Source organism: Stigmatopora argus, chromosome 19 (assembly GCF_051989625.1).
Source record: "Stigmatopora argus isolate UIUO_Sarg chromosome 19, RoL_Sarg_1.0, whole genome shotgun sequence".
In the NCBI taxonomy this organism is placed as follows: domain Eukaryota; kingdom Metazoa; phylum Chordata; class Actinopteri; order Syngnathiformes; family Syngnathidae; genus Stigmatopora; species Stigmatopora argus.
In genome coordinates this window covers 2,692,688-2,709,770 of record NC_135405.1, presented here as the reverse complement: position 1 = coordinate 2,709,770, position 17,083 = coordinate 2,692,688, and the positions used below count along the sequence as shown (strand labels likewise).

General features: G+C 39.3%; 1 protein-coding gene across 1 annotated transcript; it reads right to left on the bottom strand.

The window, feature by feature from the left end:
* Nucleotides 1–8,305: 8,305 nt before the first annotated feature.
* Nucleotides 8,306–15,684, bottom strand: zfp36l1b (zinc finger protein 36, C3H type-like 1b). The gene is made up of 2 exons (XM_077587760.1): nucleotides 15,480–15,684; nucleotides 8,306–10,877 (listed from the first exon to the last, which is right to left on the bottom strand). The coding sequence occupies exons 1-2, from the start codon at nucleotides 15,528–15,530 to the stop codon at nucleotides 10,215–10,217; spliced, it is 714 nt and encodes a 237-aa protein (XP_077443886.1). The 5' UTR covers nucleotides 15,531–15,684; the 3' UTR covers nucleotides 8,306–10,214.
* Between the last annotated feature and the right edge of the window lie 1,399 nt (nucleotides 15,685–17,083).

Below are 17,083 nucleotides of genomic sequence, written 5' to 3'. Positions count from 1 at the left end.
CAGTGTTTCAGTTTATTGTTGCTCATGAGAAATGAGTGAAATTGAGGCAAGGAAAGAATGAGCTGGAAGTACAAGATAGTGTGACCACAACATTTTCGAACACGCTTCGTAATTGAAATGAATTGAATGCCTTTGTTGTCATTGTACAAGTATAATGAGATTTAAAGCTTCACCATGAAGTTCACAAATTACAACAACAAACAGACAAATAAAGAACAATACAGTGGTAGCTCGAGATACGAACTTGATGCGTTCCGAGACTGAGCTCGTATGTCGATATTCTCGTAACTTAAACAAACGTTTCCCATAGAAATGAACTGAAAACAAATTAATTCGTTCCAAGCCTCTGAAAAAAAAAACAGGATATTGGATTGGAAAAACATTTATTTGTTCTAATTCGCCATCTATTAACAAAGTAACACATAACTAGTGGTTTAATATTACTAAAATGTGTTTAATAGTGCTAAAATTGGTTGGCTCTATTTGCCCCGCCTCTACACTGACTTTCAATCAATATCGAGGGTTGTTTGAGTTTGTATTCCCTTCAATACGAAAAAATGCAACGCTCTGCCCAGTGCTCGCAGAGACATTACAAAGAGGGAGTTGCGGGGAGAGAGACAGTGCCCATGATGTTCTTATGAGCAGCCTCTCGAGTCCGCTGTCTGCTCGTATATCAAAAATTGTCTCGTATCTCAAGATAAATATCTGCTAAATTTTTTACTCGTATGTCAAATTGCTCGTATGTTGAAGTACCACTGTAGATAATAAAAATTGTAACAAATAAATAGGTAGTCAACAACATAAAGAAGCAGGGAAGTGCACAAATAACAACAACAAACAAGCGAACAGCTAACCATTAAATAATAAATAAGTAATAAATAAGCAATAAATAAATCAGTCAACATAATAAATAACTAGTCAACATAATAAATAACTAGTCAACATAATAAATAACTAGTCAACATAATAAATAACTAGTCAACATAATAAATAACTAGTCAACATAATAAATAACTAGTCAACATGTATAATTGGTCACAAAAATAAGTACAGTGGTACACGAAGGAGTTGGGGGGAGAAAGACAGTGCCCATGATGTTCTTATGAGCAGGCTCTCGCGTCCGCTGTATGCTCGTATATCAAAATTTGTCTCGGATCTCAAGATAAATATTTGCTCGAAATTTTACTCGTATATCAAACTGCTCGTATGTCGCGGCACTCGTATGTTGAGGTATTACTGTAGGTACAAAAGTGACTAAAGTGGTGAACAGCCCATGGAGTTTTAGTGCGAGTACAAGATAGGATATTAGTCTTTATTAGGTCCTCCTAGGTGCAGAAGTCGAGTTGAGCGGTTACGGATCTCGGGAAGAAACTGTCCTTGAGTCTGTTTGTTGACTGTTATGGTCCTGTGGCGTTTGCCAGAGGGCAACAGGTTGAAGTGGTGGAAGCCGGGATGTGAATTTTCTGTTATGAGGCTCTCTGTCCTGCCTCGGCACTGGGATTTGTAGATGGTGGACAGGGAGGATAGGGGGCAGTTGATGATCTTTTGGGCTGTGTTGATCACCCTTTGCAGTCTTTTCCTGTCGGCTTCGGTGCAGCTTCAGTGTCAGAGCATTCTGAAGTATTTGCCCCCTTCCTGATGTCTGTTTTTTTCCCGCATATTTGTAACAAAGGTTTTAGATCATCAAACCAATTTTAGTATGACACAGAGACAACCTAAGGAATTACAAAATTCAGTTTTTAAATGATGATTTTATTTACCAAGGCAGAAAAAAATAAAAACTTGTTTGGCCCTCTGTGAAAAACCTAACCTAATAACAGGTGTGCCCCCTTTGGCAGCAATAACTGAAATCAACCATTTACGATAATTTGTGATGAGTCTTTCACAAGGCTTCGGATGAATTTTGGCCCACTCTTCTGTGCAGAATTGTTTCAGTTCTGCAATATCAGGGGGTTTTCTAGCATGAATAGCCCATTTCAGATCACACCACTGTTAAGGTGTGCTTTTAATTGAACTTTTATGTTGAAGGTAAACTATTTTTTCCTTGAACTGTTGACTACAATGTGGGCCTCCTGCGAGTAGGCGTTACCTATTATTTCTTTGTTCAATAAAGCCTCACCACTTTGAGGACAGCCATCGATCGCCTGGGGGGTCAATGGCTGTATGAGGAAAGAGCTGAATTTCTGCCAAGTGTTTGTTGTGTATTTTCCCCCCTGTCTTCACTCTGCTAACAACCACATCATTTAAATACGATTTAAATCCGGACTTTAATTTGGCCGCTCCCGAACCTAAACATTATTTATTTTCGAGGCATTCAGAGGTGAACCTGCTGGTGTGCTTTGGATCGTTGTTATGCTGCATGCTCCAAGAGCGCTGGAGTTTGAGCGCATGAACTGAGGGCCAGACATTCTCCTTCAAAATTTGCTGATAGACAGCAGAATTACCATGTTTTCCACACTGTAAGGCGCACTGCATTATAAAGCGCACCCTCAGTGAATTACATATTTCAAGATATTTTCCATATATAAGACGCACTGCACCCACCGCATTATACGGGTCTACAGTAGAGGCTGGGGGTTTATGTTATGCATCCACTGGATGGTGGTGCGCTAAAGGGAATGTCAACAAAACAGTCAGATAGGTCCGTCAAACTTTACTAATAGATTACAAATCAGCTTTCTGACAACTCCATTCATTCCCAAAATGAAGAAACAACTGTTTTATTATTTTCTCCGAGGTAAAGTATTAGTATTTTCGTGACACGGTTTATCTTTTAACAATAGCAAGGTATAACATGTAAGTGCAACATTTATATCACATAGTGGAGGGGAACTTTTCCTCCATTCAGTAAACACGTAAAAAACATTCTGATGCTGTATGGTACATTAAACATTAGTGCAATTACAATTAAGTAACACCCGTAATAGTGCAAAGCAATAACGATAGCATTAATAACTCAAATAATAACTCAATGTTGTTCACGCGGGTGAACCATGCGTGCTCTCACGTACACAATGAGGCACTACAACATTCAGCTGTTGACGTCCATATTCACAATATGACCAACCTTGTTCAACTGTAAACAAAAAAGAAACACGTAAAGCTCACTTTATCAGTTCATTCCTCATCTATGAATCCCTCGAATTCTTCTTCAGTGTCTGAATTTAACAGCTGGACGAATGCGGCATCCATCACCAGGAGTCCGTCTTCCGTCACCATTATTCTTTGGTTGTCTGGCATCTGAGTGACAATTCCTGCCTTCCTGAAAGCTCAAACCACAGTTGAAACTGATATATCAGCCCAGGCATTTACGATCCACTGGCAGATAGTGGTGTATATTGTCCGGCGCTGGCTTCCAAGTGGGATAATGGACTCGGCGACTGCTTGCCGTAGTTGCGAGACCTGTTGTGGATCAATATTGATCAATATATAAGGCACACCGGATTATAAGGCGCATAGTCAGTTTTTGGAAAAATTAAGGTTTTTAGGTGCGCTTTATAGTGCAGAAAATACGGTAATTCTTCCATCAATTACAGCAAGTCATCCTTGTCCTAAGGCAGCGAAGCAACCCCAGACCATCACAGTGCCACCACTTCACTGTTGGTATAGTGTTCTTTTGATGGAATACTGTGCCATTTTTTTCGTCAAATGTAATGGGTCGCACACCTTCCAATAAGTTAAACTTTTGACTCATTAGTCCACAGAATGTGGTTCCAAAATTGTGGAGGATCATCAAGATGTTTTTTGGCAAACGTAAGACGAGCCTTTATATTCTTTATATTTTATCTCAAGGTATTAATGTATATAGCCTTCCCAAAGCATTTGATCCCCTTGAGTATTTTTCAACCTTTCACCACATATCAGGTTTCAAACATAATTTTTTTTTGTCAAGAATCAAAAACAAGTGCATAATCATGAAGTGGAACAAAATCTATTGGATATTTTATACTTTTTTAACAAATAAAAAACTGAAAAGTGGGACATGCAAGATTATTCTGCCCCTTTACTTTCAATCCATCAAACTCACTCCAGTTCAGTGTTTACTGATGATAGACTAGAGTACCGTATTTATTCGAGTATAATGCACACCCGTGCATAACGCGCACCCATAATTTGTGAAATTGGTATAAATATTTTTTTTTTCTCAGCCCACAGCAAGGATTGCAGCGGTACTGGTAACTGGCAAATGCGGAACACATGTCGCCATGACAAAACATTAACAACATTTGGTATGGAAACCTGGTAAAACAAACTACTACCAATATGAACACAACTCTCAAATGGAATTTACAATTTTAAATCTTTATAGTCTAATTCATCATAATATTTTTTAAAAATTCAAAATCTGATTGATCATCATCAGATTCACCAACTGTCCTATAAACTTGCTGAAGGCTATTTGGACAGTGCTGGCTTTTGTAAAAGAGGTAGATTGTTGCCATCTGGCGGACAAAGACAGGTTCTACGTCTCCCATTATACATAACGGCTGCGGGGGGAACTTTTCACCGGCAGAGGGCAGTGTTTCAACGGGATTCATGTATTTCTTCAGTTTTTTGGTACAAAACTTTACACGTTATACTCGAATACGGTAGATAGAATGTGTGTATTCATATCTCCGTATAAATACACCCTCTCTGTGATATATATATATATATATATATATATATATATATATATATATATATATATATAGATATATATAGATATATATATATATATATATATATATATATATATATAGATATATAGATATATATATATAGATATATATATATATATATATATATATATATATATATAGATATATAGATATATATATATATATATATATATATATATATATATATATATATATATATATATATATATATATATATATATATATATATATATATATATATATATATATCAAAAATACGTGAAATATCACAATTTTACAATTATACAGTACAATGGTGCCTATGCTTATTGTCAAAGAGCAAAGAGCCGTATTCATTTTGGCCAGGAGCTGCGTGTTCGCATTCCTTGGTGTAGTGGTTCACTCGCCTGGCTTCGGTGCGGTCTTGAATGAATGAATGATCGCACCGAATTCTAAACTGCCCAGCACAAATTTCACAGACATTAAGAAAAAAATCATACATTACCCGCACTTGACTATAAGGTGCAAATGTTAATGTCTTTCCACCCCATTGATGATGATATACATCTAATCAAAAAAGCCACCATCAGTTGGACCACGATTCAATTAACCCTAACTCCCTGATCGAATGAGGAAATGAAATGCAGTGTGGCCCTGAAAGAGAAGAGCGACAAAGGAAAAACTTACAGTTCATTGAACAAAACTTCCTCCTGGCCGGGTTAAATACGGAGGATCGGTTGCCAGAGTAACAGATGGAGGGGGATGGGTCATCAATGAGGCTTATTACATTTCCCCATCTTTGTCAGGTTTGAATAAGCACCCCTTTGTTTAACTGGAAGAAAATAGTTTTCCCTATTTTTAATGTTTTAATGTTAAGTCAGTGTAATGACCTTCATTACACTGACTTAACATTAAAACTGCTTTTGGAATAGATGGAAGGTGATGATAGCATCAATCAACACTGACAACCTGTTGTCACATGATAAAATGAGCAAATAATGCTGATGTTTGTTTATTGTGTACTTCGCCCGGTGAAAGTCTTTGCTTTATTTAAACATCTGTTAATTAATTGCAGTTGCTTAAGCAACATCCTTTCTCCCGTTGCTCTAAACACTATTTTGACAATGGACATATGCTATATACAGAGCTGACAACCTCTGTCGACTCCTTTTCTGGAGTACCCTTGTCCCATTTCTGGAGTTTTATGTTTTCACGGGGAGTGAATGCGATTCACCAATAAATCAATATAAAATGTAAAAAAAAAAAAAACATAGGACAATTTAAATCAAACCATTATTATCGTGTTTTTACATTACTTGAAATATTGTTTTTGCTAATTTTTGAAAAAGTACAGCATAATGAAAATAAGTATAAAAAGTGAACAAAGTATAATTTGTTGATTATTTATTGGCAAATTCAAATTTCCACAACATTAACTAACATAAGTTTTTCACCTGGTCCCTAAGCTGCACTTGCATGTTGTGCATTGTGCAAATGTCGGTCCTTTTGGAGACAGCTTCAACATGGGATATTTCTTCGAATATGAACCAATAAACTTATGGGAGTGTCTGGGTTTCTTATTAGATGTTTCATCCAAATTGCCATCTATTTTGACATTTTTTTGAATTTCCAAAGTTTAGGGTTAGGGTTATCAGGAGTCCCAGAGTTTGCGTTACTTGTCCGGAGTAAACTCCGGAAATTTCGGAGAAGTTGGCAGCTCTGCATGTATTGCTCAGTTATAATATTCATTCATTTTCTGTACCAGTTATCCTCACAAGTGTGCTGGAGCCTATCCCAGCCAACTAGAGGGCAATAGGTAGGGCACACCCTGAATTGCTTGCCAGCCAATCACAAGGCACAAGGAGACAGTCAAGCATTCACACTCACGAACCAGAGTACCCAGAGATAATACACGCAGGCCTGGAAAGAACATGCAAACTCCACAGAGGGAGGTCTGAACCGATCAGGGATTGAACCCTTGATCCCAGAACTGTGAGGCAGAGATGCTGTCAATCAGTCAGTAGAATTCTCAGGTATAATAATCATCTCATCTCATTTTCTGAACCACTTTATCCTCATTAGGGTCACGGGGGGTGCTGGAGACTATCCCAGCTGACTCCGGGCAAGAGGCCGGGGACACCCTGAATCGGTGGACAGGTGATCGTAGGGCACAAGGAGACGAACAACCATGCACGCTCACACTCATACCTAGGGGCAATTTAGAGTGTCCAATCAGCCTAACATGCAAGTCTTTGGAATGTGAGAGGAAGCCAGAGTACCCGGAGAAAACCCACGCAGGTCCAGGGAGAACATGCCAACTCCACACAGGTGAACCGACCTGGATTTGAACACAGGACCCCAGAGCTGTGAGGCCGACACGCTAACCACTCGCGCCACCCGTAATACAGTAATCTCTCGATTATCGTGGTTAATGTAGACCAGACATGGGCACGATAAACGAAAAACCGCGGAGCAGGGTCATCCCTATTTAAATATATAAAACTTTTTTTTTTATTTCAGTGCTGAGTTCTAGTAGCAAGCGGAGGACATGGGAGTGGCTTCCACTTGCAAGATTCAGTGTGGATTTTCACATTTTTATGAACTTAAAAAAAAATGACCAGAAAAAAAAGTGAAGCCATGATAATTGAAGCCGCGATATTCGAGGGATTACTGTAATCATAAAAAATTATATTAAAATCTCATCTCTTCTCATTTTCTGAACCGCTTTATTCTCATTAGCGTCGCGGGGGGTGCTGGAACCCATCCCAGCTGACTTCGGGCCAGAGGCGGGGGCACAAGGAGACAAACCATTCACATTCACACTCATACCTAGGGGCAATTTAGAGTGTCCAATCAGCCTACCATGCATGTCTTTGGAATGTGGGAGGAAACCAGAGAACACCCACGCAGGTCCAGGGAGAACATGCAAACTTCACACAGGTGGACCGACCTGGATTTGAAACTAGGACTCCGACCGTGAGGCCGACGAGCTAACCACTCACACCACTGGGCCGCTCCAGCCCAAAACATATATCTGGTTTTATTCATTTAAATTTTATTGACATTTTGTATTTTGTCTCATTTTTTTATTTTTGATACTGGATTGATTTATTTTTATCGACAAAAATAGTCATGTACGCTATAAAGCAGAGGTCTCCAAACCGGTCCTGGAGGGCCGCTGTGGTTGCAGGTTTTTGTTCCAACCGATCCAACACAAACAGTTTAACCAGAGGTTCTTGCTGAAAAAAGAAGCACCTGACTGCAATCCACTGATTGCACTTCTAGGATACCAGATTGGTGGAAAGGTTTCCTCTTACCGGTTGGAACGAAAACCTGCACCCACTGCGGCCCTTTCTGGAATAGTTTGGGCACCACTGCTGTAAAGGGTTAAGGCACAACCAAAAATAGTACATTTGGAAAACCCCTGCATTTCATATTGATTGGGTTATTTGGTGCTGCACACCAGGGATTTCTATTCGACCCAAATACAATAAACTGTTATTCTTTGAAAATGCCAATAAAATATCAGTAAAAAATAGATTGAAATTGTCAATAAAATATCAGTAAAAAATAGATTGAAATTGTCAATAAAATATCAGTAAAAATTAGAGGGCTATGCACAACAAAGCAGATTGGAAGGGATTGTCTTGAAGAACAGAAACCTATTCATCCAACGTGAACATGTTTTATTGGTTTTAACTGCAATCTGTCATCACAAAATAAAATTAAAAAAACAGCAGCATTCCAATGCTTTCGACCTCTCATCTGCACAAATACATTTTAGGCTTTTCGCACTTATACCATAAAAAAGAAGGCACAACAGTTGAGAAACCTGGAATGTATTTTTAGGCACTTCATTGGAGTAGTCAAAAAAAAAAATCTTTACATTATCTAGACAAAAAGTGCTAGTAAGTCTGTGCGTGATTGAGGGAAAAAATGCAAGCTTCTTTTTTTAAACTCTAAAAATGAACTACCAGCTCTTCTATCCACCTGACGTACTCCATAAATAAATATGGGCTAAATCCCAATTTAAAGTTATATATATATATATGTTCCAGAACCAGTCTACATTCTAAAAGTCTAAAACAATCTGTTAGTGTCATTTGTCAACGCACTGTGCAGGCAGTTCAGTAAACGGTCATTTGTAATATAGCTAATAGCATCAGTCAATAAGTGTGTCGAAGAACATTTTGCCATGTAGAAGGTATTGTTCTTTTATGTATTAGAATGGCCAGGAACAGAAATTGTGTTTCACACATATTTAGTGCAAAAATCCCACCTGTGACATGTACATCCTGTGTACAGGCCTAATCCGAGCTGACCCCGCGTTTGTGCTTTCATACCTCAACACCTCCTTTCCCTGTAGTTGGTTACGTTGGAGGAGGCACGAGACTGAATGAATAAAATTGCTAAACTTTAGTATACTTACGATGAAATTGAGATTCTGTTTCACGACAAAAATTAATTTGTGGAAAGATTTGCCATTGCAGTGTAATTAATATATTACGGTAAAAAAAATTGGCTTCACAATTTTGCGATTATATACGCTCATGATTAACTACAGAAAAATATTCTATTGTTTCATTGACATAAATACAACAAAAAATCTTAAGATCAGCAATAAATAAAATTTGATAAATAAGTAGTGACAACCAAAGCCAATGTGCTTAGGCCTTTTGGATTAAACTAGACAGTAAAAATAATCATCATAATAATAATATACAATAGATACACATATGGGGAAGCAACTGAATCACATATCTAAACTGAGAACTTTAAATGTTTGCTTCCAAATTCTTTCATGAGACTTGTCTATATTAGCCCCTTGGTTGGCACAGACAGCGTTGATGTCCAATCAAATTTGACACTCAAAATGGATGTCCGTCACCATCAATGAAGCTTAAACAAGAGCATTCATAGCCAGTCTTACTGGTTTACAGGACCTTTGCAGGTGACTTCCTGTTCATTTTAGTGCATTTATGGGTCCTCAGGAAGAAGAGTGACCCGATAACTTGGCTGAATATTAGTCACAGAAATGACATGGTTCACTCAAATTGTCTTAGAAACAACATAGGTATATTTCAATGCTGTGACGTGCGCAAAATGTAATTCTTGTCCATGTAACAGCCCTAGGATTCCAGCCCTGCTGAATGAAGTCATTCAATATGGTTTTAAAGAAACTGGGTTGAGTGTGGGGAAAAAAATAAATAAATAATATAATCTCTCTGTTAATATCCTCTTGTTCACTTAGCTAAGGCATTCCTTATAAACGCAAACACTAAGTTTTAACGGGGAGGTTCAAGAGGTTGTGGCGACAGTCAATAACGATGATGATGGTTACCCAGCTACTCAGCTAAAGTGTGCATTTGACCACTCTTCGCTACATTTCACAAAGTTTCACATTCATTTCAACATGATACTGGGTTAGTAATCGTCCCTTGTGTTAAAGATCTAACTGCAACTGAAAAGCTTTTAAAAAGTCAAAATCCTCAAAAGAGACGGCATCTGATATATCCAAGTTCTTGTGTAAACAGAACGGTGGAAATGCTCGTCTTCCTCTCAAGGGAACTTATCTTACTCATCCGAAACAGAGAGCCTGCTGAAGATAGGAAGGCGGCGCAATGCGTCCAGGAGGGGGGACTCGGAGCCGCTCAGACTGCCGAGACTACTTTGGTAGCCCTCCTGGTCGGACAAAGAGTTGAGCGGGCTTGGTGGACCTTCTGAAGCTGGCTGGAAAAAGCACGGGATTATGGGAGATAGGACAGCTGGAGTCTTGGCAAAAACACCAGAGCAGGTAGAGGGATCACCAGACCACTCGGTTAGGTCTTCAGCGGAGCAGGCAGGGGGCGGGGTGACTGAGGCAGGGCTGTTTCTGGAGCCGCCAGAACTCGGGAAGCCTGCAAAGCTAAAACTGTGCTGTAGGCAGGGATAGCCCGTCCTGCCAGATGCGGAGAGCAGCAGGGGGCCGCGGCGCTCCTCCGGGTTGTGGATGAAGTGGCAGCGCGGGCCATATGGGCAAAACCCGATGGTGTGAAACGTACGGCACAGGTCGGTTTTGTACTTGGGGTGGCGGGTGAGGCTGCGGAGCTCATGCGGGCCGTGGGCGAACTGGCATTTGGCACCGTACTTGCAGGAGCCGTTCTCCGCGAAGGCCCGGCACAGCTCAGTCTTGTAGCGGCTTAAATTGACTTGGCTGCTTGTGCCGGCACACAATTGACTGCAGTTCAACATGTTGTTCTGTGAGGAAAAAAAGTTTATTTGAAACACTTGTATTACAGAACTGCTTAGCCTGCCATAATTTGGTAAAAAAAAAAAAAAAAATTATACTAAAATACTCGATAACAGCAGCTCTCCCATTATATAGTGGTAGGGGAGAACAGGGTTGGTTGTCACACTTGCAATAACTCGACCATCTGTTGACAGTCTTGCGTAATACTTCAGCTGCTCACTTCAAAAGTCAAACTATCACACCAAAAGAACAGCTCGTAACTTTTAAAAACGTTAACTCAATACACATAATTACACCTTGCAGGAAATAATAAAAACAAAGTTCAAGTTGTGAGAAAGTTCTTTGTTTCATTTATCAATCCTTATAAAGCATGATTAATGGATGTGTGTATGTTAAGATTCTCTCGCTACGTTTGTCCAAACCGTGCATCATAAAGAGTTGACATTATGGTGGCCAGAAACGGCTGTCGGATCCTAATAGATGAGTGATTGAATTTCTTTACCTTCTCTAAGAGTGTAAACTCACGCTTTGAGCATTTGCAAGGATTATCGATGAGTATGCCTGACCAGAAATATGTTAACTTGCTGCTGTCTTGTGGTAGTTTTAAGCATTACACTCTGCAGATTTGAAAAATAAATTCCTTCAGTGCGCACTGCAGTGCTTCCGCTTAGTCATTTCCGCTTGAAGTTAGATGCATGAACTACGCAACAGCACCGCTATTTTGTGATTTTTTATTTTCGTCATATTTTTACTTTGGTATACAATGTTTTAACAAAAATAACAGCCAAACATTGCTTAAATAGGTAACATTTGTCAGTTTTCCTTACTTTTTCCTAAAAGGCATACTCCTGCTTCTGTATACCTGTACATAATTGTACACACGTTTGCTGTGATGCGTGTAACTGAAATTTTCCTTTCTCATCTAACCCATTTTTCAAAAGAGAAATTATTTTATAGCGCAACAACTGTCTTTTGGTTCTAAACAAGCAGGTGGGACTGGCCTGCTTGTAACAACTAATTCGTATTTTTAGGATTTTAACAAAATGTTCTTAAATAGATCTCTGTAGATTTGTGAGTTACATATCAAGAGTGTAAATCTATAGGAAAGACTAAGCTTGGGCGATATGACAAAATTTCTCCCAATGAAAAAATTATCGGTGAATATCGCTAATTATCTTTTTTTTCATATTTCAAGCTTCAAACTTCTATGAATAAGCAAATAAATTACTTTCATCGTGATTGAATTATGAATAACTACGTTACCTTACTTAATAGGAAAATAATAATATATTTTTTAAAGTATTTTTGTTGTTTTGTGGTGCAATTAAGATAAGTCAACTCCCTATTTATACAACAAAAAGTAATGAATTATAAAACCTGGAGAAATGTTGACAGCCATCTTTATTTTGATACATTTGCCTTCAAACCAAATGTTTGTGCAATATTAAATAAATAAATCAACTGAAGACATCACCATTGGCACGCAGACTACTTTCAGCCTCACAAAAAGAAACAATGTAAATTTACCTCACATGGCCGTTAAAAAAAAAAAAAAAAAAAGTACATGCATTCCTTATTCCGTTATTTTATTTTGAAAATATTGTCGCAGATGCATTGATTGCCTCGACCTGAACCGCAGCCTTCAGTGGGCGAAATTGTGTGGCGGGGGCAAGCGATGGGCCGTGTGGTCAGTAATAAGGATGTTGACGAGTTAACTGGTCGATGTGCACCAAAACGGACATGAGTAAATGCAACGCTCGGCAATACACGAGGAATTCAACGAGAAGGCAGCCGAGGAGGAAGTAGTCCCCATTGCAGGAAAAAAAGTGTTCACGCGTCATGCCCACTTTCTTTGATGACGTTTGTCTTGTGCATTTTAAAAACATTAATAAAAGGCGTCAAAGGCAATCATCTTTGTATAGGTTTTTTTTCTAAATGCTTGTCAACCAAGCACTGCAGAAGCAGGTAAGAACAAGTTGTGATTTATAAAATGTGTGTAAAATTACATTTCAAAGAAATCATAAAACATTAACGTTTGTTGTTGATTGGTGTTATTGTTTGAATTCTAAATACTGGGTTTATTAAATGTGTGTTCATGTTTGTGTGATAGCTCTATGTTGCATCCCGGTAGCTTTCTCTTGTTCCCATGTGTTTCAACACGGGTAGATTTTGTATATATACACACGTTATTCATTTTGTGACATTGATAAATAATTTTATGATCAATTTCTCTCATTTTTGTGTGTTTCTTTGTTACAAAATTGGGACATGTTGACCAATGGTTTAGTTGGTAGTTGTGCGAGGACCGTGGAACGAATTAGAGAATTTACATATAAAGTACTGCTCTACTTACGAAATTTTCAAATTACTAAAAAGTTCTGGAACCAATTGACTTCGTAAGTAGAGGTATGAGAATTTGTTTTTTTCGTCTAATATGGCTCTTTCAACACTTTGGGTTGCCGACCACTGACTTAAACAAATAGAATTTATCAATGTTGACAGCTTAGGCTTCATGAAATTCTCCCTCTCCACCACGGCTTTTGAATCGGAACTTCCTGGCTTCTCCATGCCTCAGAACCGAGTGTTTGCTTTTAAAAAATTATCAAACCAGCACGACTTGCTTTGAAGGGTTTCGCTGGTGTCTTTTTCAGATGCTTGGTTTGCTTTTTTTTCCCAAGACGGTGCCGTCACGCGGAAGCCAGTGGCAGTAGCTCTGTCCACTCTTATTTGTGTTTCGTGTTTTACAGCCCTTCTATCTTTTTTTAATTACATTTTAATATTTCTTAATACATTCGTTTTTACTTTACTTTGTACTTTATACTTTAATGTTTTTACAACTTTCTTTGTTCTGTTAGCCTGGCTTCTTTCTGCCACTTCTTTTTTGGAACCATCAGCCCTGCCTATGCTGTCATACACATGGTACTAGCTGTTACAATACGCAACAGAAGGAGCAACACCTCAATCCCGCTGGAAATTCGGAGCTGGACAAAAGTGCCGGGAGGAGAGCCAACGCATCTGACCAACCATTCCATCATGGGATAAGATGGAAGAGCTGTCGGAGTCCTGCTCTGCTGCTGTTGTCTTCAGCTCCAGACTACTGAGGAACTGTGTGGATAAGCTTGGAAGAGTGACTGCATATTCTCTACCTCGCTCACAGTCTGCAGAAGTTCCCCATCTTGTAGAAGACTTCCTGTGTGTGGTTCCAGTTTTTTGTCCAACTTTACAATGTCTTTTTGAGTCTGTATCCGTTTTAGCTACGCAACCAAGATCAAGTGGCAGCCGGCGGCGGCGGTAGCTCCGTCCACTCTTGCTCGTTTTGCGTTTTTGCTGCTTTTCTACCTTAATGATTTGATTTGGTGATTCTTAATGATCCCATTTACTTTGATTTGCTTTGTACTCTCTGCTTTTGCTTTGTTGTCTGTCTAATCACCCTCTGCTACTGTCACAATGAAATTTCCCGAATACGGGATGAATAAAGTTATCCAATCCAAGTCTGTGTAGATTCTGTTGGCTTTTCTGCAGATTGTCGATATCAGTCATGCTATCTCTAGTAAAAAATGTAACCTGTAGGCCCGGTGCTCGTAAATATCTTTACGCGGGGGAGATATGTCGAGAAAGACAGAGCAATGCTGTTGTTATAACCAGCCTTTCGCATATTCGGCCACCCAGACGGCCGCATCGGGAACCATCTGGTGTGCTCGTATCTCAAGGCAAAAATTTGCTCGAAATGTTCCTCGTATGTCAAATTTCTCGTATGTTGGGACACTTGTGTATCAAGGTATTACTGTATTCTGCTTGAATTATCTGTCAAATTCCCCCTAGAATGACTAGCTGTGGGAATTTGGGTTTTTCCTAACAAGGCTGGTAATAAATTAGATAATTAGGGTGCCATGGGGTTAGTTTCTTCTTCTTCTTTTTTTACAAAGTAATGGCGATACGTAATGAGTAGTGAGAGAACTGCGAGAACTCGTGAATTGACTGGATTTTTCATCAAAACCCACCAAATTTACTGTATATTCCAGGTATATTCTTAAAAATAGCATAAGAGTAACTTAAATACGTTTGCAAATCATTAAACAAAGAACAAAATAAGTAAAAAGTGAACAGGTGAAATAAATGTATCGGATGATTTAAATACATTAATTGATCGATATTTTTCTATCCAACAGTGCAATTATATACATGATGCCCCGACAGCAAAAGTGTTCGTTACGTCAAACTCGAGTGGTTTAAACAGCTGGACTGTAAATCAAGTTGTTACGAGTGTGGCTAGTTCTAGCTTCGGGATCGTAAAATTCGAAAATTGGCTGCTTTAAATACAAGCAGAGCTTAACAAAACAGTCTGCCTTAACACGTTTAGCGTCAAGCACAAACACTTGTCTTTAGTGATGTTGGCAATTTAGCGCCAAGGTTACAAACAGAAGCGAACAGTGAATATATTGATAGTTTAACTTAATCAATCGACGGCGGAGTTTATTGAACAACCAAGTGTGATAGGGTGATTTAAAAACTCGAATTAACTATTTAATATTGAGAAGAAGAAAAACATTTTTAAAAGTCCCGATGCTAACGTTAGCATATTTGCTCCACGGAGAGGAGCCGTCATTTACCTTGCCGGAGACTTCGCTGACAAGGAAAGAACAAATGCTGGCCGCTGTCATTCTAGTTGATGGCTAAGAAGAGTTCTGGGTGGTTATTTGCACATCCAGGTTGGCGTGTTGTGTTCCACACTGAGAGTTGTGTTTTCAGTGCGCAGTTCTTTTTGAGCAGGCAGCTACAAAGGCGGCTTTTCGGCAGCAACAGATTGGGACTCCAAACACAACCGCTAGAGGGCAATTTTGAAAAATGAGTGACTTTATATGTATTGGACAGTTGTGGCACAGCAATTGATTGTTCCTTGCTAAAGTACCAGAGTTGTGTTCAACATCAAGTCAATGTTTTTGCAATATAGAGCCCTTAATCACAACAATGGCTTCATTGGATTGGATTGGATTGGATAACTTTATTCATCCCGTATTCGGGAAATTTGTTGTCACAGTAGCAAGAGGGTGAGGATGCAGGAATAGGAAAGGCATTCTAGACATAAATAGATAGGTAAAAGTAAGTTAATAAATAAATACATGAATAAATATATAAATAAATAAGCGTGTTGCTTAGCACATATATACATACATACATACACATACATATACATGCATGCATACGGTAGGTCTTAACACTCAGCCATTTTTTTGTTAAAGAGCCTGACAGCTGATGGGAGGAAGGATCTGCGGAAGCACTCCTTCCTGCAATGAGGGTGCCGCAGTCTATTGCTAAAGGAGCTTCGGAGGGACTCCACAGACTCATGCAGGGGGTGGGAGGTGCTGTCCATGATGGACATCATCCTGGTCAGCATTCTCCGCTCTCCCATTTCCTCCACAGAGTCCAGAGGACAGCCGAGAACAGAGCTGGCCCTCCTGACCAGCTTATTCAGCCTGTTCCTGTCCCTCTCCGTGCTCCCGCATCCCCAACAGAGCACTGCATAAAACACTGTAGATGCCACCACAGTGTCGTAGAAAGTCCTCAGCAGTGTCCTGCACACTCCAAAGGACCGTAGACTCCTCAGTAGGTAGAGGGGGCTCTGGCCCCTTTTGTACAGGGCATCTATGTTTGTGGACCAGTCTAGTTTGTTGTTGAGGTGAACACCCAGGTACTTAAAATTCTCCACGATTTCAATGTCTGTACCCTGGATGTTCACCTGAGTGGTCTGTTGAGGATTCCTCCGAAAATCGATGACCATTTCCTTTGTCTTACTGGTGTTGATGTAGAGGTGGTTTTGCCTACACCAGTCATCAAAGGCTGTTATGACTCCCCTGTTTATCCAGGTTGTTCCCACGTGGGTCATAGACCCACAGTTAAAATAAATGGATAATAATAACAACAATAATAGACATTTTAAAAACAAACTTTGATTACTCATCTCATGTCATTTTCTGAACCGCTTTATCCTCACTAGGGTCGCGGGGGGGGGGGGGGTGCTGGAGCCCATCCCAATGGCTCTCGGCATTACAGTGGTACCTCAAGATACAAGCTTAATGAGTTCCGGGACTGAGCTTGTATGTCAATTTACTCGTATCTCAAATGAACGTTTCCCATAGAAATGAACTAAAAGTAAATTAATTTGTTCCAACCCTCTGAAAAAACACCAAAAACAGGATATTGGATTGGAAAAACA

What these genes read in the sequence shown, in the direction of transcription:
- zfp36l1b (XM_077587760.1), bottom strand. Translation starts at nt 15,530, where the DNA reads ATGACAGCGGCCAGCATTTGTTCTTTCCTTGTCAGCGAAGTCTCCGGC. An exon ending in TCAGCGAAGTCTCCGGCAAG is followed by an intron (nt 10,878 to 15,479) that starts GTAAATGACGGC and finishes TTTTCCTCACAG; the next exon opens with AACAACATGTTGAACTGCAG.